This window comes from Phaenicophaeus curvirostris, chromosome 16 (assembly GCF_032191515.1).
Source record: "Phaenicophaeus curvirostris isolate KB17595 chromosome 16, BPBGC_Pcur_1.0, whole genome shotgun sequence".
In the NCBI taxonomy this organism is placed as follows: domain Eukaryota; kingdom Metazoa; phylum Chordata; class Aves; order Cuculiformes; family Cuculidae; genus Phaenicophaeus; species Phaenicophaeus curvirostris.
In genome coordinates this window covers 2,461,900-2,484,472 of record NC_091407.1, presented here as the reverse complement: position 1 = coordinate 2,484,472, position 22,573 = coordinate 2,461,900, and the positions used below count along the sequence as shown (strand labels likewise).

Sequence of the window (22,573 nt, the reverse complement as noted above, 5' to 3'; positions counted from 1 at the left end):
GTCAACAGTGGCTGCATAGTAAAATTCTGTTGCAAAACCATTGATGGTTTAATATTATGTTTCAAGTATTTCTTCAGTTTGAACATGCGTGTTTTAAGCCTGACTTTAGTATTATTTTCAATATAGGTAAAATGATAGAAGACTACTGGGGGCCTTCTAAAAAAATTCTTGGAGACCTGAAATTCCTTGAGAGCTTAAAGGCATATGACAAGGATAATATTCCTCCTATTATAATGAAGAGAATTAGGGACAGGTTTATTGATCATCCAGATTTTCAACCAGATGTCATAAAAAATGTCTCCTCTGCCTGTGAAGGGCTGTGCAAGTGGGTGCGAGCCATGGAGGTGTACGACCGTGTCGCAAAAGTGGTTGCCCCAAAGCGTGCACGTTTGAGAGCTGCAGAACGAGAACTGGACATTCAAATGCAGAAGCTAAAAGCAAAACAAGCAGAACTTAAGGAGGTAGTTGATCGCCTGCAAGCTTTGAATAATGAATTTGACAGCATGAATAACCGGAAGAAGGAATTAGAAAATAATATCGAACTCTGTTCACAAAAGCTTGTAAGAGCTGAAAAACTCATTAGTGGTCTCGGTGGAGAGAAAGACAGGTGGACAGAAGCTGCGCGATTATTAGGAATCCGGTACAGAGACCTTATAGGAGATGTGTTGTTATCATCAGGAACTGTGGCTTATTTGGGAGCCTTTACAGTAGATTATCGCCTTAAATGTCAAAAGCAATGGCACGTCCTGTGCAAAGAAAAGAACATACCATGCTCCAGTGATTTTAGTTTAAGTAATACATTAGGGGATCCAGTCAAAATCCGTGCATGGCAGATTGCTGGGTTGCCAATTGATTCTTTTTCTGTTGACAATGGCATCATTGTTTCTAACTCAAGGAGATGGGCTTTAATGATAGATCCTCAAAGGCAAGCTAACAAATGGGTAAAAAATATGGAGAAAACTAACAAGCTGTCAGTTATCAAATTGTCTGACACGTATTATGTGAGGACATTAGAAAATGCAATTCAGCTTGGAACACCAGTCTTGTTAGAAAATGTTGGTGAAGAACTAGATGCTTTCATAGAACCCATTTTATTAAAGCTAACGTTCAAACAACAAGGAGTAGAATACATGAAATTAGGGGAAAATGTAATTGAATATTCAAGAGATTTCAGATTTTACATAACAACCCACTTAAGAAATCCTCATTATCTTCCTGAAGTGGCTATGAAAGTTTGTCTACTCAACTTCATGATTACACCTTTGGGTCTTCAGGACCAGCTTCTTGGAATTGTAGCTGCAGAGGAAAAGCCTGAGCTAGAAGAAATGAAAAATAAACTGATTATAGAAAGCGCAGCCAACAAGAAACAACTAAAGGATATAGAAGATAAAATCCTGGAGGTCCTTTCCCATTCAGAAGGAAACATTTTAGAAAATGAAACAGCAATTAATATTTTGTCTTCATCTAAAGAGTTATCTGAAGAAATCTCTGAAAAGCAAAAAATTGCTTCTGCAACTGAGGAGGAAATAGATTCTACTCGAATGAGGTATAAGCCAGTTGCTGTTCATTCAGCTGTTGTGTTCTTCTGCATCTCTGATCTGGCAAACATTGAACCTATGTACCAGTATTCATTGATTTGGTTCATTAACTTATATGTTCAATCTATTGCTAAAAGTGAAAAGAGTGAAGATGTAGAAGAGAGAATTAAGAATATAACTGAGCATTTCACAATAAGCATCTATAATAACGTCTGTCGTTCACTGTTCGAGAAAGATAAGCTGTTATTCTCCTTGCTTCTGACAGTAGGCATTATGAAGGGAAAAGACCAAATAGATGATGAGGTTTGGCGTTTCCTACTGACTGGAGGTGTTGCTCTTGATAATCCTCACCCCAATCCAGCTCCAGACTGGCTATCTGACAAATCATGGGCTGAGCTCGTACGTGCATCTAGTCTAAGAAAACTCCATGGACTAATGGAACACGTAAGAGAGAATTTTTTGAAGTGGAAACTAATCTACGACTCTGCAAGACCTCACAAAGAAGTCTTTCCAGATGAGTGGAACACACTGGTGGGATTAGATCGCATGGTAATTCTCAGATGTTTGAGACCTGACAAAATTATCCCAGCAGTGGAGGAGTTCATTGTGAAAAACATGGGAAGAACATTTACTGAACCACCGACTTTTGATCTTGGAAGAAGTTATAGTGATTCAAATTGTTGTGCCCCTTTAATTTTTGTATTATCACCAGGTGCTGATCCTATGGCAGGTGAGATTGGTATTAAAGGTTTTTTTTATCTGGTTAAATGTCACTGAGTATGACTAAACTGATAAATGTGTGGGCCTCTTCACTGCATTACGGTTCTTTCAGTGGGTGTTTGGGACTTGGCCCAAGCTTTGTTACAACTCCTCCTCCAGAAAGTGTCCTCCCTCTGAGTTACTAATTAAATGATGTGTATGACCACACTTAAAAACACATCTGTTAAGTGTCCTTTAAAAAAATAACTGCCCAGATTACTTTTAAACCTGGTTTTATGCCAAAAGAATTGTAATATGGAGCCATACAGTAAAGATATATTTCCAGGAGTGACTGATTTTGATGGCAAAGCTGGAGGGTTATTTTTAACCAGATCTAAAGAGCCAGTTTACAGCTCAACCCCCATAAACACTTGTGCCCATGTTACAGAGAGAGTAGGGAGCTGTAGTGCAGGCTGGGACTAAGCACTTGGGGCTAAAGGAGAGGACAGACGTTTAACTGGGCTAATATTTTTTTTTAAGTATTACCTTCTACACCTAAATTTTAGCTTATGCTTCAGAAACTCAGTGACTGGTGAAGCATTTGATACTTCTTCTGGGTTGTTGGTGTGGCTTTGTTTTTAATTGAGTAGTATTTGTTGAATTTTGGCCCTTTAATTACTTTTTATATTATAAAAATGACAAATACAACAGATCTGTTTTCTAATACACTTTGTCATTGCTTGCATATGTGAAACTTGCCATTGTAGGTTTGCTAAAATTTGCTGATGATGTTGGCATGGGAGGCACAAGCATTCAAACTATTTCGCTTGGACAGGGCCAGGGCCCAATAGCAGCAAAAATGATTGACCAGGCTCTTAGTGATGGAACCTGGGTGGTGTTACAAAACTGCCACCTGGCAACTAGCTGGATGCCTGCCTTGGAAAAGATCTGCGAGGAAGTTATAGTGCCCGAGAGTACCAACGAGGCGTTCAGGTAAGAGTTTTAATAGTTTGCTTTTTTTGATGGGAGTATTTATCGTTTGCTGAAGACACTAGTAAAAAGAAAAGCTTCTTTTGTGTGAACAATTAATTATGACAGTCATGTTAGTTTAGTGCAGTAATAAAGTTATCTAATTAGGATGTCATATTTTTTGCCTGTCCAATATAATCTACTTTATACCAGCACTTTAGAAAAAATTAAATGTTATCATTATAGTAAAGCAAGTAATAAAACTTTGTCTCCTGCAGATCAGTCTTGAAAATCTGCCAATATTGTTGTTTTTTTGATAATGTGCATTTTAAAATTCATTTCAGGTTATGGTTAACTAGCTATCCATCAGAAAAGTTTCCTGTTAGTATCCTCCAGAACGGCATCAAAATGACGAATGAACCTCCAAAAGGAGTTAGAGCGAACCTTCTTCGATCATACCTTAACGACCCCATCTCCGACCCCATGTTCTTTAGCAGCTGCCAAAAGCCAGAAATGTGGCAAAAACTGCTGTTTGGCCTTTGCTTTTTTCATGCTATTGTGCAGGAAAGGAGAAACTTTGGCCCACTGGGTAAGTTTTGGATTGTTTTGCAGGTTGTTTCAAAAAGATTAGTAGTTTTGAAATGCATTGTTTGAGCCTGTCTGTAAGAAGGCAGTATCGGCGCTAGCAATATTAGAAGGGTGTAACCTGTGTTGCACACAACACAATGAAGTTTCAAAGTTGTTATTCGAAGGGGTTCTTATTCAGGCAAAGCTACTCTTGAAACCCCAGGTGAGAACTAGAAAGTACCAGATTTCCAAGTAAATGTTATCCAGTAGTTACATTAAATTATAGTTCACTAAATTATTAATTTATTCTTACTGATTGCAGTAATTTATCCATCAGATCTAGTTCCATTTTAAATTTTCATAATTAAAAATGTGTCTTCTTCAATTCTGCTTTTGTTATTTATGTGTATAAGTCATCTTAGCAAAGCTACTGCATGTGTTTAGTTGGTGTGAGCATGGTTATCAGTGTAGTGCACCCATTGCCCTGTGTATCTTTTCTGAATCAAACAGGTTGGAATATTCCATATGAGTTCAATGAATCCGACCTCAGAATCAGTATGCGACAGATCCAGATGTTTCTGAATGAATATGAAGAAATCCCATTTGCAGCTCTGACATATCTAACAGGTACAGGCACTGCACCCTCTAACACGTGTTGACTTTGCCAGGTGCTTTTCTGTTGATACAGCGATAAACTGATGAATGCTTGACAAATGGAGTGGGTTCCATTCAGCTTTACTTTCTTGGCTTTCCACACACAGACAAGTTCAATCCCAAGCCCTCAGATGTCATTGCTGTCTGGGCTCATACATATCACAGCTAGAAGAATTACTGATGGTCCAGCAAGCCTTCTGGTCTTTGTTTTGTAAATGTCAAATAAAAATGTCAGTGGCCTCTGTTTCACCTTGGCTGATCAATATGACTCTGGCACAATAAACACTGGCAGTTTACCAGAGGGTGTGATAGTACTTATCAGTTTAAAGCAGGAGGTGTTGAAGGTGTTGACCTGTGTAAATAATATGGTTGCTGTGACTACTCAGGTCTCTTTCTCCAGAAAGATTGCTGCTTCTTGGCATCTCCTTTGTCAACCTTATAAAGGTTATAAACCTTAAAAAAATTCTGATTTTTTCTATTATGATGATTGGCCCATAGTTCCAAAGGTGTTAAAGTGGCTGATTTGCATTGAATCAAGTGAAGTATAGGACTTAAAAACTTTTGAAGATCTCGAGATTCAGATCTTCAACTGACTGGAGCTACACATTATTGCGAAGCAACTTTTATTTGTCAGTTAACTTTCAGTTTTTCATTGTGATTTTCTTTATCCTTTCCCAGGGGAGTGTAACTATGGAGGGAGAGTAACAGATGATAAAGACAGGCGTCTTCTCCTGTCCCTTCTTTCTGTAGTCTATAGCAAGGATATAGAGCAGGACAAGTACATGCTTGCAGCTGGAGGTGACTACTATATACCACCACATGGTCCATATGAGGTGAGAAGATAACAGCTGTAAATTCTCTCCAAGTTATTTGGAAAAACCTTATCAAAACCCTGTACTTTGATATGCTGGATACAATAAATAGTAAGTAAAAAATATAAGATTAAAAAGCCATGCCAGAATATATCTTACGTATGAAATATGAATCTGGTAATTAATATCTGATGCAACCTAGAGGAGATAGGAGTGGATTGTCCAATATTCTGATGTTTGTAGGGGTCAGGCTTTAGGAATTTACAGGGTATGTCTTCACCCTTTTGCAACCACTTTTGTCTTGCAAGCAGTGATCTGGATGATAAGGTGGAATGGCAGGTGTATACTCCATTTTCATCCCCTTTTTCCCTTCTAACAACTGCATAGAGATGATGAATGTGCTCAAATCTCACCTGCTGGTGTAGATGGCTGTTGTAGGGATGATAAATACAGCATCCTACCCTCTTCTGTGACTTCTACCAGCGCTTTCTAGTGTACATTACTTTCTCTTGCTTTCTCTTGCTGCTTATATGAGGGTGGTAAGGACTCCTCAGTGAGTCTTTGAATCATTCAAAATTTTTTATATTTATCTCTGTGGAATGAGTAAGTCAATTCCTGGATACATTTAAACAATGAGCTGATATGTTTCATTGTAAATGGGAAGGTTCTGTCCAGGCTGGGTTTACCAATCATTTATGAATATATCATTGCATGATTTCTGGTATCTAAATGTGTCTTTACAGTCTTACATTGAATACATACGATGTTTACCAGTTACAACACATCCTGAAGTGTTTGGACTTCATGAAAATGCAGACATCACCAAGGATAACCAGGAGACTAACCAGCTTTTCCAGGGAGTGCTCCTTACTTTGCCTAGAGAAGCAGGAGGAGGTGGCAAGTCCCCTCAGGTAACTGGTAAAGAAAGATCAGCTAAAGCTGCTGTCATGGCTGAGGGATTCATGTGGTTTTCCCATAATTTTCCCTGTGCTGCATGGTTATCGTTACTTTCATTGTGGGAGCAGTAGGATTGTGCTTGTCTGCCCTGCTTCCCCTTTCCTTAGAAGTTGCTCAAAACCTTTCTGTAAATTAAACTGAAATTACTAACAAATTTAAAATTATTGAGAAGGGAAAAGGAGCAAGGAGGCACATGCAGAGACAGACAGGCAGGATGATGCACAAAAAGTAAGAGCATATAGGCATTATTTCTTTAGGAAAATGGACTAAAATACTTATGTGGTTATAGAGGAGAAATAGAAAATCTATAGTGTTTTGCGGAATTTATTGAATAAAAATAGGTGGAAAAAGGGAAATCCCTCATTCACTGCAAACTTGTGATTTCAGGAAGCTGTTGAAGAATTGGCACAGGACATCCTATCCAAATTACCAAGTTGCTTTAATATTGAAGAGGTTATGAAGGCGTACCCAGTGCTCTATGAAGAGTCCATGAATACTGTTCTTAGGCAAGAACTAATTCGATTTAACAGGTATGGCTCAGTGTTTTGTGTAGCACTACTGGTATTGACACACGCTTCTCTTCATTTGTGCTAGCCACGCACAAGCCTTAAACTCACAAGCCTTTTACAGTGCATTGTTCTTAAGACGATAGATTCTGGTTTGAATGAACCTTTTAAAAAGACTTGAAAGCTACAGCTGCCTACCTGAATAAAGACATAGTACCTGTGTTCTTGGAGTATGAACTTAAGTCAGATTTGAGTTTGTTGTGTTGAGGTAGGGCAACCTACTTTATTCTTTTTAAATCATACCCGGGCCCCAGTATTCACAGCACGCTACGTTAATTAGTGTTATAATCTTCAAAGATCCTGTCACTTGATTTCTCTTGTTTAGAATAGGAATTTTCACTGTTTTTCATTTCTCTGTGTGTTTGTTTCTTTGCTTTTCTGAAGTTAAGTAAGAGTTTTGATAAGTGCAGGTGAGATAAGGAGTTTCTGACAGGACGTTTACCAGCTTTGACTGGCCCCTCATTCAAGCTGGACTGGGAGTTCTCTAGCTAGGTCATAAGAAGTAAATAATGACATGACAATTTCTTTATTTGATCTGCAGGCTTACTGAAGTTGTTCGGAGCAGCCTCATTAATTTACGGAAAGCCATTAAAGGCCAAGTGTTGATGTCATCTGAGCTTGAAGATATTTTCAACAGCATGCTAATGGGAAAAGTACCATCGATATGGGCTGCCAAATCCTACCCGTCACTCAAGCCACTGGGAAGTTACGTGTCCGATCTCCTCTGTCGTTTGGTCTTCTTCCAGGTATGCCAAGGACTTGGTGGTTGAAAGCTGAGTGGATAAAACGTGTATCGATATTGTCCCAGCTCAGCAGTATCCTTGTAGCTCCAGGTTGTGAACTACTTGCACATACTCAGGACCAAATATACACTCCATTAGCGACACTTGGAGTTAGCTGGGCATATAATCCTTTGGTGCTAAACCAGTGCTGCGTTTGGTATTTCCATTTTTCTATTTCTAGAAGATGCATTTTACTTTGTGTTGGTGTCTTAGAAACTTCCTTGCTCAAATGGCCTGAGCCAGGTGTGAGAACGCTTTAGAAACAGTGCATAACAGGCACTATTAAATTCTATATATGTGACTGTAAATGTCTTTCAAGTTTAATAAAAAGTGACACCGCTTCCACACACTTTTTAAACTAGCTATTTTATTCTTAACTCACCCTTCCATTATTTTCCTTTCATTCTTAGTGCTGCCTTCAAATCACTTAAAATTTCAGATGTACCTTATATAGCTGAGGTACTGAGATGTAGTGGAAATCCATACAAGTCAGGGGGGAGAAAAGCTAGAAAGAAGTGTCTGAAAGATTCGTATAAGCGGCAGAGTTTCCCGTTTGCTGGATCAGAGCACCAACTGGGCGTCTTTTGACTCCATATGGTTTAGAGCAGTGTGGGGACATTCTGTCCTTGCCTTGTTTCTCCTACAGCCTTTGTGATTTCCAGCAGAGACACTGGCCTGAGATCTTGTTGTCTGGCACCTTTGTAGTGGCATGATTTTCTCTACTACGATTGGATATGTTGGCTCTAGCGAGTGCCCTCGCAGTAGTGAAGGTACAATGTGAGAAAATTTGGCCTTTTTTCACGCTAGGAGATCAGTGTTTACAAGACATGGGGACATATTGATAAAAGCATCCAAATTTAATCACTTTTCTTTTCTTTTTTTTTTGCTGGCTTGTATCTAGACTTAGCAAAATATGCTTATGCTACTTTCTAAAATTTCTTTGTCAGTAGCATATTTGTTTTTTTTCTCTCTGTATTCAGGATTGGATCATTAATGGGCCACCCACAGTCTTTTGGCTGTCAGGATTCTTCTTCACTCAGTCTTTTTTGACCGGTGTTTTACAAAACTATGCCAGAAAATACACCATCCCAATTGACCATATAGGATTTGAATTTGAGGTAAGAAAACACAGAGCAAGCTGTTTTTCTCTAACAGCCTGACTCATGTTCTGTGGCAGCAAAGAATAGCGTTTTTAAATGAAAAGAAATTTTATTTAAAGGATTAATTTAAGACTATCGCCCATAGGATTTAATATACTGCAGATAAAAATAAAATCAAGCAATGGTTTAATCATTCTAGGTGATGAAACAGGAGCACACGATGGAGAAAATGCCAGAAGATGGGGCTTATGTGAGAGGCCTTTTTTTGGAAGGTGCACGATGGGATAGAGAATCCTCGGTAATTGGAGAATCGCTTCCAAAAATCCTTTATGATTCTTTGCCCATAATTTGGCTAAAACCTGGAGAAAGTTCCAAATTTCTTCATATGAACATCTATTCGTGCCCTGTATACAAGACAAGTGCAAGAAGAGGTGTCTTATCCACTACTGGCCACTCAACCAACTATGTTCTCTCAATTGAACTCCCTTCAGACAAGCCTGAGAAACACTGGATAAATCGAGGTGTAGCAGCACTGTGCCAATTAGACGACTGAGAGCATGCAAGTCAAAACACTCACATTTTGTTATTAAAAGATATCCTCTACTCCCTAATGGCTGCAATTATTATTTTTTTTTATATCAGGATTTCCTGCTGACTTCAAAGCAGCTCCCTGATTCTTGGTTTTTAGCCATTATCAGCGACTGAGCAAGAGTGAGTGAAAACAGAATGCTACAAACTAACTTATTTTAAAGGCCTGGGCTGTGACTTGCAGTAGATCAGAATGAACAGAACTCCCATCAAACCGCGTGCTACGCACTTCATTACAAACCTTGTGAATCCTAATATTACCCACCTAGCTGCTACCAGAGGGCTTTTTTGTTTTTTCAAATGAAATTGGGCCCAAAGAGTTTTGCTGTTGATTTTAATGGGGATCTAATCCATAACTCTTGCAAATAAGACTCTGTGGATTTTCCTACTGCTTCTGTGTCCCAGGAGTATGTAGGGCAAGGAGGGAGGAGATGAGACAAGTCTTGTTGTCAATATGTAAAGCTAGCCTCAGCTAGAATGAACTACTAGAGTTTTATTATAAAACTATGGTAACTGACACCCCTTGAAGATGTGCCTTGGAATTTCCATGGAAAACAGCACACACATTGGTTGCCTGCCATTTCGCAGAGCAGTATGTTTGTCTCATAATTTTTAAACTTTTTTTGTTTCAATGTTGTTTACCTACGTATCCCAGGTGCCTGATAAATGGAGCTGATTCCTTTCTCCCATAATCTCATTTTCCTTCCTTGTCTTGCCCTCCTCCATGTTGAACTAATAATCACCTTAAATTTTGTACTTTCTTAAACTTTTTCACCAGAGAAGCTCAAAATAGCTTGCAAACATTAATTAAGAATAAAATAGCCTGAACAGCTTCAAAGAGCTGTGCAGTCATTAACTAATCCCCACAGCATGCCAAGAAGGCTCTAAAGATGGATCACTCAACTTGTTGTGTACACAGCAAAAGAGAAGTGCAAAGATCAAGGCAAACATTTAACCCTCCCCCCTGCCACTGCATAAACATCCACTAATTTAGGGTCCTGTATTTTTTTTTATTGCCCAAATTGCAGCATTTTAATTACTTGCTCAGGGCCTCACAAGATGAGAGATGCAGCAGTTCCTGGTTTTCTGCTACAGTCACGAAGCGATGCGGTCATAGGAGTTTATCTGTTGTGTTGTGCTTAGCTGTTAGAGTTGATAACAGTGTTAATTATTGTTTTATTAACCACTGCTTTGTTTTATACAGATATTCATAAAATAGTAACTTTTGAGAACGGTGTCGCACAGGTAAGCAAGAAGTGTTACAGGTGTGTTGTACAGTGCTGCTCTGCACAAAGATACACACAGGTAATAATAGAGTGTCTTCAGGTACCATACTCGATGCCTCGTTAGCCTTCAGGCATTTGGAGCATCGTTATTGTTTCATGGTGACTGAGGCAAAGATGTCAGGCCAGGCCACTTCATGGATATTTGTTTTAAAAAAGGGGACAGAGATGTGCAGGTGTTACTGCTTACTGATAGGAAGAAACTACTCTTGACAGTTTAGAGTAAATGATATTTGGCACCTATTACAAAAATAGAACTTGTTTATGAATGTTACAGCACAGTGACCCGAATTGACAGCAATTTTTAAGGGAAGAGTGTTTCAGAAGATCTAGAAATAAATCAAGATGAATTAAAAAAAATTAAAACATGTCTTTTCTTAGGCTTCATAAAGGTTACACAAATCCTTTACACTTCTCATATAATTAAAAATGAATTGAAGTGTACTATATGTTTTAAAAAACATTGTGGTAATTACCGTATTTTGAATGGCTGTATCTGATTGTTGTTATCACATCACTGTTCAGATCACTGATTAGGTCGCTGTGGCAGCAGAGATAACAAACCAGTCATGAGCCTCCTCCTACAGGTACTTTGTGTGTGGGGCAGGGAGGGTAGACGTGGCTGTTAGCTCCTTCCCTCTGGACTGATCAGTTCAATTGCTGCTCTCAAAAGGATCTTTCTGTTTAGATTTGAGCCTATGCATGCGTGTGACTGGTGACATCTTCCCTGTCAGGCATTGCCGGAAGGGAAGCTGGAGCAACAATACAGTAATTTTATATGTAATTCCCTCAAAATGGTAGTTTGCCAGTTTGACATCCAAAACCAAAGGATTCTATTTAAGGGCAGATTCTCTTTTACATACAGAGTTTAACTTAAGCTGTGAAAGAAGGGGTTTGCTCTCCAAATTTGACAAAAGAGCTGATCTAATCCTTCCTTTAGCTAAACAGCCAGAGCTTTTCACAAATTTTATTCTTTCCTTTCTGGTGCTGGAAAGTCATGAGATTTGGGAACTCGTAAATAATGTTTTGAATACTTATTCTGAAAAATTAATGGGCTGTCTAGCATTTTAAAGCATCTCAAATAATGTGATGCTCTTATTGCTTTTCAGTTAAGCAAGTGGATACTCATTTGAATTACTTAAGTCTACTTGAGACTTTTTAAAATTGCTTATTTATACTTCCCTTCAGATATAAACTCAAAGCTATTTTGTTATTTCAATTAAGTGTAAATTTTCTGTAATTTTAGGGATGTTCTTCTGAAATAATTTACAGCTTAACAGTATGTGCTCAGGAAAGAGTTGTGACTGTAATACAGACAGTAAATTTAGACTGCTATTTACATAGCTATTTATTCACCTGATGAGTCACAGCATCAGTGCCTTCATTAGCCACATGAATTTGAACAAAAAGATTCAAATGATAGATTAATGACAAAGAATGAGCCTAAGCTTCCATTCAAAACCCTTATCTCTGCACATTTTGAATTGCCTCGGCTGACACATCTCTGCACTGGTATATGAGAATGAGGATAGGAAAAGACTGTGTTTGGACTTCTTTCAATGAAGGATTAAGCAGTGTGTATAACCATGTTACTTTTTACTGATTTTATTCCATCTTCCTTTTCCTAAGCTAAAGTTTTGTTTTGTGTCTTCCTGGCAGCAATAAATTTGCAAAGCTCCCACTGACAGGCAGAACAATGGCACACTACACGTTACTTCCCACATGAGGCATTCCCAGGAAATAATTAGATGGGAATAGATACCCTTGTGGACTGGAGCCATAAAGGGTAGTGAGAAACTGGGCTAGCCAGTACCTGTCAGGCTGACTTGCTCTTCTCATTGTTTCTTTGTACTTTCTCATCCGCTTGTATTTTTTCACTCTTCCAAGAGCATTCCTGGGGGAGGAACTGTCATTCTGTTCTGCACATCAGACTAGTTTTAACTTATTTTCAAGATAGATAAGAGTCTACCTTTAAAGAGCGTCTCTTTGCCATTGTCTGTGAGGGCTTGGAGAGTTTAGGATAAGTTGAGCTCAAAAAATGATATTTCATTGCCTTTTCCCTCTTTAGTAGGAAATAATATACAACACATTTTTCAAATTTGCTTTTTTTTGCCACCATTAACTTCTGGCTGGAGTAGGTTGCTGCTTATACCCTCTGTCCTTAAAGCAGCTGTGGGCTGTGCTTATCTAGTCTCCCAGTACTGTGTGGCTCTGGTCCACAGCTTAGTTTCATTGGTACATCTAGCCTGAAGCACAGAAGGCTCCCCTAACTTCCTTGAGGAGAAGTCATAAACAGCCTGGTAAAGCCAGAGGACTGAAAAGGAGCCAAAACAATTGGTGGCCAGTGAGGGGGAAATTAATTTTGTTTCACTTCCATTCATGAGGCAGCTGTGGAACAGAAATACACCTCGTACTTAGGAGACTGAAGAGATAGTTGTAGATACTTTCTTTTAATAAAGTTGGGGTTCTGTCTGTTATGTAAGACTTAAAACCTGACACTAAAATAATTGTTGAGAAAGCCAATGTGCTGATTATGTTGAAAAGCTAACAATGTAAGAAGCCACAGTGAAGACACCCAAAGCATCTTAAGCTTGCTCCCCTAGTGATACCCTGAAGGGAGAGTTTTCAGTTCATCTGTACCTGGGAACCTGAGGAACCCAGCACTGGAATGTTTTATTTTGAGTTGTGTAATGGCATTCCAAACTTTGCATTTCACATCCACACCCTCTCCAAAGGAAGAGGAGAAAAAAGCTGACATAGAGGATCTAGGCCACTCCTCTGCAGTTTGCAAAAAGAAAAAAAAAAAAGTGGTAACATTTCTGCTGTCTCTTTGCTACTGTCCGTTTAGAAACAATACTTCACTTTAAGGACACTATGAAACAAATGTTTCTCCAGGGAAAACAGGCAGAGCAACAAGACAGGAAGGAGTGCAGGTGCATGATGCAGTCACTGTATTCCCACTCGCATTCCAAAACTCTAGAGGCACTCTGTATGCTTGATTCTCCTGGACTTTCTTGATTTTTGCTGACCTTTACATAAGGCACTTCCTTGAATCACAATTAAGCATATTTAATCCTCTAACCACCAGACAACCCTGAAATAGATTAACAGTGTTTGAAAAACTGCTGTAATTTGTCCTGATGTCAAAGTAATCTTTGTATCAGGCCTCACTCCTTGAAAAGTGTTACTTTTATTGATGAGTCAGTGGTTGAAATGTAATAAATACTAGACCAACCTTATCCATGATATGCAATGTATCAATTAGCTTTTTGGCCTCAGGAAACGCGGAGCAAGTGACAAAACCAGCTTTGTTCACAGTTACGCACGCAAATCACCTGAATTGCAGTCCACAGCTTAAATGCTGTGATTACACATCACAGCTTAAATGATGCGTTATGAAACTTCATCGTGGGATTTCAGGTATATTGGCTTAGAAATCTTCCTTAACTTTTCCTGGTGTCGCAACGTACGGCTTTGTTTATGAGCAAGACCCATAGGAGGCAGATGGATCTGGAAAAGAAAATCCCACCAGTTAGGTGCAAATTGAGAGGATGCCAGAAAAAGATCGCATCTATACAGAGTAGGTTTCACCAAGTTTTATATTTCTTCACACTTTGGAGAGGGCAACTGCACTGTCTCAAACCAGGTTATTAGATTTCTATGTCAAGCAGTCTCTGAGTGATTAGTGGTGTAACTAATCAACAGGAGTAGAGAGAAAGTCTCTATGGAGAAGCATAAAGTACTACAGACAAGTGTCTCGGCAGCGAGGAAACTATATTGAGTGGTGCCATAGAAGGTATTGCTGCAACTTCCAGCATTTGGGCAATCTTGGACATGCTTTTCTTTAGGAACGGGAAAAAACAGCAACATAGGCAAGTGTTTTATAAGACTTGATTTATGAACAGAACAGTTACCAGTAAAGTAGGCTATGAAAATGTCTTTATATATGGCAGATGATGAAATTAGGTATTTTTATTCTCTAACTTTCTTTTACTATGTGTAATGATTAACAAATTTGATCCCATGACTGTCTTTTCCTACATTCACTGGTTGGGCAAGACTGCCTAAATATTCACAGGCCTTGGGTGTCTAGCTCATGAAACTCCAGATAGGGTTTGACTCCTTATTTTGAGGAGAAATTAGCCAATTTACAGTGAAATAGGACAGATGAAGAACATTTTGATCTAAATTTGGCTTATTTGGCTCTGATTTAGCATAACATTTAAATATTGCCTTATCTAAAAATGCAGCATGGTGATAGTGATGTGAACTTATGGCTCAGGACTTGGTGACTAGATTTATACTCACAGGTCTCGGGTAGGGGATGTTATAGTGAAGTCCAATTTCTATTCTTGCCTCGCATTCTTCTATACACTGCTTAATCAACTTTGGATCTGTTACCTAAGATCATACAAGCAAATTTTTTTGTACAAGTACAGCAAATACCAACTGGATGTTCAAGCATAAATGATGCAAGGCCACATGACTTTCTTCAGCTTTTTTTGGCAATCCCAAGGATACAGTGATTACATTTTTCACATCCATAAAAGGTAACATTAGTATATGCTTTGACTCAACAGTTCTGGGCTTGATGGTGCTGGATGTTAAGGCCCAGAGGCTGTCATGACTGAGGCTGTAGAAGGAGGTTTTTACCCAAACATGGTATTTTCTCTGTAAAAAGACAATACACGTGTAAACTACTAATATATCTATGAACAAACACACTCGCCCATTCATCACTCTCAAGGTAGCTAGAGGAAAAAGCAGAGACTCCTTGGTCTACATTCTGCTATCATCCTATCCAGAAACACCCTTTGAAGTCAGAAATGTGGTGTAAATTGTGGCTTAAATTAATTTTTTGACTTTGCCTTACCTCAGTTTAGTCCCAGACCAAAATGGGATATAAATAAGTATAGTGATCTTGAATTACAAGAAAGACCTTTGATTGCCATTGAGTCTGTATCGCCCCTTTCAAAAGGGATTTGAAATTTCTTCCTTAAAAAAACAAAATTAAAGTGCTTCTTTTAAAAGAAGAAATTCCAATAATTGTTGCTTTGAAAAGAAAAAAAAGAAGTATAAGAAGCTACTGAGCTCTCTTTTCTGCTGCATGGGTAATGATATACTTGGCTAGCTTTCTAAAAGATCAAAAGCTGCTTCAATTACACAGGCAGCATCTTTGGATTTCAATTTTTTCTTGGCATTTTTGTAGTGAAAGCTCTAGACTTTTAGACTGCTATAGTTGTTAATGAAGAGCTGAAATTATTTAAGTTTTCTTACTACTATTTTGGGGGTAAAATTTAAACTATAAACCAAATACACCAGCATTTAAGGTGAATGAAATTGTGGGAAATCAACTCTTATGTCTTAGCATCCAATCACTAAGGCAGTGTAAAGAGCAAGGGGAGGATAATTTAGTAATTCAAAACTGTTTGAACACTCACGTTTTTGTTTTTTCGGAACAATGTTTTGGCTTCATTTTTAATGTACTCTTTCTCTTTATAAGTTTCTTCTGCCTGTCCTGATGCTGATTGCCATTTTTTGGCTATTCTGAATATCTTGCGGTAAAGGCCAAGAACTTCTTGTCGAGTAACTGGTGTCATCTAAAAAAAAACAGCACAAAACCCCAAACACGCGCATGAACATTTGGGCTGCTAAAGGCCAGCAAGCAGTATAGTTTTTCACATGACTGAATTAATTTAAAACTATTTCCACCATCTAAAGACATGCTGAGCTATATGAAAATAACTGAAATAGCTGTAAACAATAATTAGCTGTTGAAAGCCTAAGACTGAGTCCAGCAAAGTATTTAAACTGATACTTAGATGTGTCTCCATTCAAAGAGCTTAAGCTCTTGCTGGAAGTTAAGCATTTGGTTTAGCGCTTTGCTGAATTACAAGCCAGATACTAGAATGCCCAGGTTGTGTTTCACTGCTATTTTGCAATAGACATTGGGCGAGTCACCGAAACTCTGCGCATCCCCCTTCCTGTGAAATTGCTGTACCAATGCTGACCCTATCTTTGCAAAGCATCTGGAAACCTGTGAATAAAATACACGATAAAACCACCACAATACTGCTGAAAACCAGTATAGCTTTCAGAGGTTGAGAAGCTTATTTGTGATAGCACTACAGTATGTAGTAATGATTCTGCTGGAGTTTGATGTGATGAAAAGGTGATGAAAGCTATTTTATCTAAGCACTGCAGGAGAGGCAGACTAACTGTGGATTTAGGAAAGTCCTGAATGCCTTGATTTTCAGAGAGCTGTGTACCTGCTGAGCCCACTGGATCAGCCGCCAGGTGCAGTAAGAATCTTTGTCAGAAATCAAAAATAAAATCCTATTCTTATTCTATGTAAGTGAGTATTTTATCATGTAAGTGGTGGCACTATTTCATGCCAGACCACAAATATCCCTGAGACAAATCCACTGCTGGAACACTTCTGACATGGATTAGATTTGCAGGAACAATGACTGCGTGGGAACACCACAGCTGTTGAAGGTACCTTATTGTCCAGAAGGAAGTGGCAACAGCACTGAAAAGTAAGTTTATAAGATGCAACGAGGAGCAATTGTCAGGGACAGGACATTACTTGACCGTCTCAGGACCCATTTGCCAAGCTGGAGCTCTAATTACTGCAGCTGAATCTAGCCTGAAATCGGACCTGTGCACTGGAAAGAGCTCCAGCAGAGGACAGTTTGGAGCAGGGTAATTCGGCCAGCCTGAACTGCCCTCTGGAGAGAGCATTCTCTCCCTTGGTGACAGAGGAAACACTGCTTCCTAATGCTTGCCCCTAACCTACTGCGGAAGGTTTGGCAACGTGGCTGTTGCTCACCTCCTCGTAGACTGGGGCAATTCCTGCTATTGTGTGTAGAGGAAGAGTGTTTCAAACCAAAGTCTTCTGGGCCAAACAGTTCTCCGATGGCTGCCTCCACCACAGCCACTGACCTCCACTAATGCTTCAGTATCAGTGCGGCAGCGTCAGACAGTCACATCGTCTTCTCCTCACCAAAGTCAGAATTACAGGTGCTAACCCAACAACTGAGTTTGGCCCATAGTTCTTGCTAAAAAAATCCCAAAGTATTAAATCCTAACCTTTTTTTGTCTGAACTGTTGCTGTGATCTGAAGACTTTTTGTTGTTTGATGAACTCTGTTGGGGATCTTAAGTACAGATATAAAACTGTTTTTCTCTGATTCTTAAGAAAGAACACTTTTATTTTGCTATTTATGTTTCAAAATGTTTAACCAATCATGCATTTTTCTCCCAGATATAAAAATGCTTCTTCCTACCCAGCAGAAAGTATTTATAGTAAATGTTTATGGTATTTCTAGGAAACAAATATCCACAATAAAATCGGTAGGTAGTCCCAGCTCATCAAACACTTAGGAATAAATGCTTCACTTTATCCTCTCTGCAGTTCCATTTCAGGCAATAAAATTAGTCATACACGAAGATATGTATGTAAGTGTATCTGAAAAATCATTGCTTCCCACTGTCAAAAGTTCAGAAAGCAAACAGTTCAATTACAAGGTCTCACCTAGCACCAGCCGAGGCCCAAATCACGTCCTCACCTAGAGCCCCTCCTGACAGCCTCACCCCTCTGCTTTTATTTGAAGGTGTCACCTCTGGTGGAGCTGGTAATACTCTTTCTTCCCTGCTGACAGCTAATAAAAGATTGTACTGCACTAGACACTTTCAGCTTAAGTTTTCATGCCATCCATGCAATGACGAATAATGTCAGGTGAAAAAAAGCATTTAAAATACAGGCTTAAATCCTGATCTACAAGTCAGACAATTTCCAAAGCCACAACATGGGATGGTGCATGCCCTGTGCTTAGAGCTTTAATAACACCTGTTGCTTTTGGATTTTAAACATACAAAGAATCTGTTATAAAGACTTTAAGTTCAGAACAAACAATTTTTTTTTCAGTAGTTCCTTCTCCTCCACCTAGAATTTAAGTTTTTCTTTCTTCCATTTCACAGTGTTGGAATTGATACAGGACTGTGTAGCCCCTCATCTAGACACAGGCTGTGCTTTTCCATTATTGCTCTACTTCCCACGTATGCCTGCTGATGTAAAAGACATTTAGCAGCTTTTCATACATACTCAGCAACCAGCTACTCCTGTGGTGCATTTAGTCAACAATTTCTAACACTACAGATCTGCAAAGATACATAAATGAAGGTGTAAGGAGCCCTTCAGAGGCTGAGGACCCCCTTCTATCATGGGAAAGGACGACAGCAACTAGGACAAAACTCAAAGCCTGGGACAGATTCTGATCTGAGTGGGAGCATAAACAGGGAATAATTTCACTGAGAGCCAAATTACTTCCAATTTAAAGTGCTGTAAATGGAAGTGGGATTTTTTTTTCCTCTGGTATAAACAGAGCCCACACTGACAGAAATGTTAGTGATGGTACAAGTCATATATCAGGTGTAATTTCGTCAAGTGACACTGCTTGTATTAGTTTTGTGGGTGTGCAAAATGATTCTGAGTGGGACAGAAAGGAAGATAAGGGAGGCTTTCATGTCCCTGTAGTTACTCATCTTGCAACTTACATCTTTGGCATTTAAATCATAATTATATTTCACATCTCTGGAACGCTAAGTGGATGTTACACCACTTTCCCACTAACACTCATCTTGCGGTAGTCACGCCCTTTGTTTAACTTTTACCACCCTTCATTTCGTTGGGGAATGCAGCCCACAGAGGTTAACCACAAGCGTTTTTGTCAAAAAGTACAGGGCTATTCTATTAGCTGAGCAAATTTCAGGTGTTTACTGCAACAAAACACACCAGCAGAGGTCAAAGGCAGGTCTGCATGCACAAGCGTATCAATGGGAAAAGCAGGAGGTTGCAGGCTGGTTTTGAGCTGATTGTTAGAATTAAGCCTCTGGAGGGAAGCCAAGCGTTGCCTTCCAGAGCGGCATTTGCTGGATGCTGTGGCAGTGTTCTGACTACACAGGGCTGTATCCTTCTTTTGATCTACATGCAAATCCCTGTTATCAACATGCAGATCAAGCACATGAAATACCCATTGTATCCAAACTTGCAAAGGAGGCTTGAGCTGTTAATGAGTTACTATGATGAAGATGCAAACTCTTCTCATTGTTAATTAAAACAATCCTTCAGACTATAAATGCAATAACAAGTTTTTCTTTCATGAAACTAATACACATTCCTTTGGATTCTTAGGTGGTCGACCCAAAAGTTCAGTAATCTGAATAATCTGTGAAATACCAGTCTTCTTTTGCTATTTGCAGCTTTGTTTAGAATTTAAACTAATATTTTATATGAAAATAAGGAAAGGAAGCTGTCAACTGCTCCATAGTGACTGCAGTAGTGCACTGTCAAAATACAGTTAGCACAGAGGGCAGGCTGCACGGAGACTGACTCCTTACAGACCATCAGCTAAATTACAGCCACGTCCCAGGGAGGGATGCTTGGCTAAGAAGCGTCTGGCGCTCTCCACCTATCTGCACAGCTCCTTTGCTCAAGTTGTAAGTTTATTTTGTTTCATCCTTTCTTTTCAAGTAAGTGTGAGCTACTCACTTCAAACATAAAATCTGCCAGTAGTGAGCACACAGAGGATTTTAGGGAAAAAAGGGCAAAAGTAATAGCCTGTGGGGAAAGAAAGACTATTTTAAAACAATATGTTTCTTCTTTTATATCCCAGCTAACTAGGACATGCATTACTAACACACGGTTAACTGCTGATGCTGAAACCATATTTGCTCAGGGAAGGAGACGGTGGGGAACAGAACTCTGTGAAATAATTTGAAAAAGCAGCTTTGAACTACTCAGATGTAAAATGTTTTACTTGGGAGCAACGCAACTTCTATGTGACAGCTGGTTTGCTACTGGCAAGGAGTCCTAAAGACACAATGACAAACTCCTGGGCCGACTGCCTTCTCAATCAAACTATGATCACATTCCTGTTATGGAAATCGAGGACATAATTCAAAAGCATAGTGTATCAACATTATAGTATAGAACATCATCAGCTTCAGCCTGTGTGACAACCTGTATGTCACATTTTCAAATATACTCTTTGGCTAATGCTTAGTTGAAAAGATGCAAAAAACCTGTGCATATCTGGCATTTTATCGCGAGTTTTCATGTGTAATTTAAAATAAGTGAAATTGCAGAAAATTAGGATTCTACAATTTAGGAATCTTCATTGGAATGAATGGAAGTGGAAACCTTTAAGTAATCCCTTTTGATCACACGGTTTCCATTTACTTCAGACTTCCACCCAGTCTGAAATGGTCAGAGCATTATCTGGTTTTAGTAGGATGTGCAGACTCTTCCTCTGGGAGCGCCTCCTGTTCTGTAGTAGCTTCAGGAAGAACAGAAATGCTGACTTAGATTGTGGAGAGGAGGAGGGGAAACAAACAACAACAAAAAAGCTTTCCAGATTTCTTAGCGCTTTCCTTAAACGCACACAGTGTCCAGGTAACTCTAAAGCAATATGAAATAGTCTGTAGCCTTGTGCAACCCTGTCACTCACGCTATCATTTATTTAGAACCATTTTCTCCTCCTTTGTGTTTAGTTCTCCATTACTTATAAGCAGAGAAAAGAGGTTTTAATGCGGCGCAACAAATTTTGCAGAGAAAGTGAAATCTCATCTCTCCTTGGATGGCCTTACTTATATAACGCAGAAGCCCGCAGTAACACACCAACGTGAACCCAACGCCCAGAATGGATTTATGCACCTTATTCGTACCTTGGCCTCAAGCCAAACGCAACTGAAAGCACGAACAGAAATATTTCATAGAATCATAGAATAACCAGGTTGGAAGAGACCCACCGGATCATCGAGTACCCACCGGATCCCAGCATTGGAAAGGCTCCCAAACTCAAGAACAGGTATAAATACTGATGCTGGCAGAGAAACAATCCTCCCTACCCCCCTTCTTTCTTAATTCTCTGGGTCATTTTGTAAAACTTGCATCAACCTTCAGTCGCCAACTGCTTCACTTCAGTCCCAGGACGCTGATGGATACCATTTTTAGTCACTATTGGACAACTATAGCAGGGCATGTCTTGAAATGTCTACGAGGAGCGGCTGAGAGAGCTGGGGGTGTTTAGCCTGGAGAAGAGGAGGCTGAGGGGAGACCTCATTGCTCTCTACAACTACCTGAAAGGAGGTTGTGGAGAGGAGGGAGCTGGGCTCTTCTCCCAAGGGACAGGGGACAGGACGAGAGGGAATGGCCTCAAGCTCCGCCAGGGGAGATTTAGGCTGGACATTAGGAAAAAATTCTTCACAGAAAGGGTCATTGGTCCCTGGCAGAGGCTGCCCAGGGAGGGGGTTGAGTCCCCTTCCCTGGAGGGGTTTAAGGCACGGGTGGACGAGGTGCTAAGGGGCATGGGTTAGTGTTTGATGGGAATGGTTGGACTCGATGATCCAGTGGGTCTCTTCCAACCTGGTTATTCTATGATTCTATGAAAAAAAAGATCAGATTTTCGGACCTCAAGTGTGTGAAACCCATTCGAATTTGGGAGTTTTGCCCACAAAGCCTCGTGCAGTGTTTGGACCCTCCTGAAGGGTGTCTGGGTGAGCCTTCGGGTCCCACAGAGGGCAGGGGAGCGGGGCTGCTCCATCCCCAAGGGGAAAGGGCCCTCGGTGGGGGCGGGAGGACGGGCTGTCAGGGACCCAGCTGAGCCTCACGCCCCCTTCTCCACAGCCCCCAAGATGGCGCCGCCGCCAGAGGGCGCTGCCCGCGCGCGCCCCTCTGCCCCCTAGCGGCCGGGCCGGCGCTGCCCCCGCGGCCGGGCGGAACCAACGCGCGAAGTGGGGGGGGGGGGACACACGGCCAACCCCCTACCCCACCTCCTCAAGCCTCCAGTCTCTCCCCTCCCCGCCGCCTTCCCCACGCATCGCTCCGCTCTCCCTCTCTGTTTACCTTCGGGAAGAAGCGCGCCGAGGCCACGCTCGCCGGGCTCGGTGTTCCCCCCCCTCCCGCTCCTCCCGCGTGGGTGGGCGAGGCCGGCGGCGCCCCTTCTGCCCTCCCTGTGCGTGCGGCGTCGGGCACGCCGGTGACGTCACATCCGCCA

The 22,573-nt window shown here is 40.3% G+C and overlaps 2 protein-coding genes across 5 annotated transcripts in view; one reads left to right on the top strand and one right to left on the bottom strand.

Moving 5' to 3' along the window:
- The window catches only part of DNAH3 (dynein axonemal heavy chain 3), a 52,634-nt gene extending 43,389 nt beyond the window's left edge, over positions 1 to 9,245 (top strand). Inside the window, exons 53-62 of the mRNA XM_069870532.1 lie at positions 127 to 2,268; positions 3,005 to 3,230; positions 3,551 to 3,795; positions 4,284 to 4,400; positions 5,106 to 5,260; positions 5,983 to 6,150; positions 6,584 to 6,726; positions 7,304 to 7,508; positions 8,525 to 8,662; positions 8,844 to 9,245. Coding sequence (XP_069726633.1) covers positions 127 to 2,268; positions 3,005 to 3,230; positions 3,551 to 3,795; positions 4,284 to 4,400; positions 5,106 to 5,260; positions 5,983 to 6,150; positions 6,584 to 6,726; positions 7,304 to 7,508; positions 8,525 to 8,662; positions 8,844 to 9,197 — 3,893 coding nt within the window. The 3' untranslated portion in view covers positions 9,198 to 9,245. The remainder of the gene's footprint in view (positions 1 to 126; positions 2,269 to 3,004; positions 3,231 to 3,550; positions 3,796 to 4,283; positions 4,401 to 5,105; positions 5,261 to 5,982; positions 6,151 to 6,583; positions 6,727 to 7,303; positions 7,509 to 8,524; positions 8,663 to 8,843) is intronic.
- On the bottom strand, positions 1,192 to 22,529 carry LYRM1 (LYR motif containing 1). 4 transcript variants are annotated; one of them, XR_011338601.1, is made up of 5 exons: positions 22,423 to 22,529; positions 15,957 to 16,115; positions 14,824 to 14,916; positions 13,851 to 14,025; positions 1,192 to 1,316 (listed from the first exon to the last, which is right to left on the bottom strand). XR_011338601.1 is itself a non-coding variant. In XM_069870380.1 (4 exons), exons 2-4 carry the CDS (start codon positions 16,113 to 16,115, stop codon positions 13,909 to 13,911), a joined length of 369 nt encoding a protein of 122 aa, XP_069726481.1. In that variant the 5' UTR covers positions 22,423 to 22,529; the 3' UTR covers positions 13,687 to 13,908. The 4 variants fall into 4 exon arrangements, 1 of the variants encoding a protein (XP_069726481.1); XR_011338600.1 differs by lacking the exon at positions 1,192 to 1,316 and adding an exon at positions 7,402 to 7,535; XR_011338602.1 differs by lacking the exon at positions 1,192 to 1,316 and adding an exon at positions 8,744 to 9,048.
- Positions 22,530 to 22,573: the final 44 nt, after the last annotated feature.

Excerpts from the sequence above, each read along its gene's own strand:
- LYRM1 (XM_069870380.1), bottom strand. The coding sequence starts at position 16,115 with ATGACACCAGTTACTCGACAAGAAGTTCTTGGCCTTTACCGCAAGATA. Across the intron at positions 14,917-15,956 it reads TGTTCCGAAAAAACAAAAAC|GTAACAGATCCAAAGTTGAT; the intron begins GTGAGTGTTCAA and ends GTATGATCTTAG. Across the intron at positions 14,026-14,823 it reads ACATCCCCTACCCGAGACCT|ATCCATCTGCCTCCTATGGG; the intron begins GTGAGTATAAAT and ends TTTCTTTTCCAG.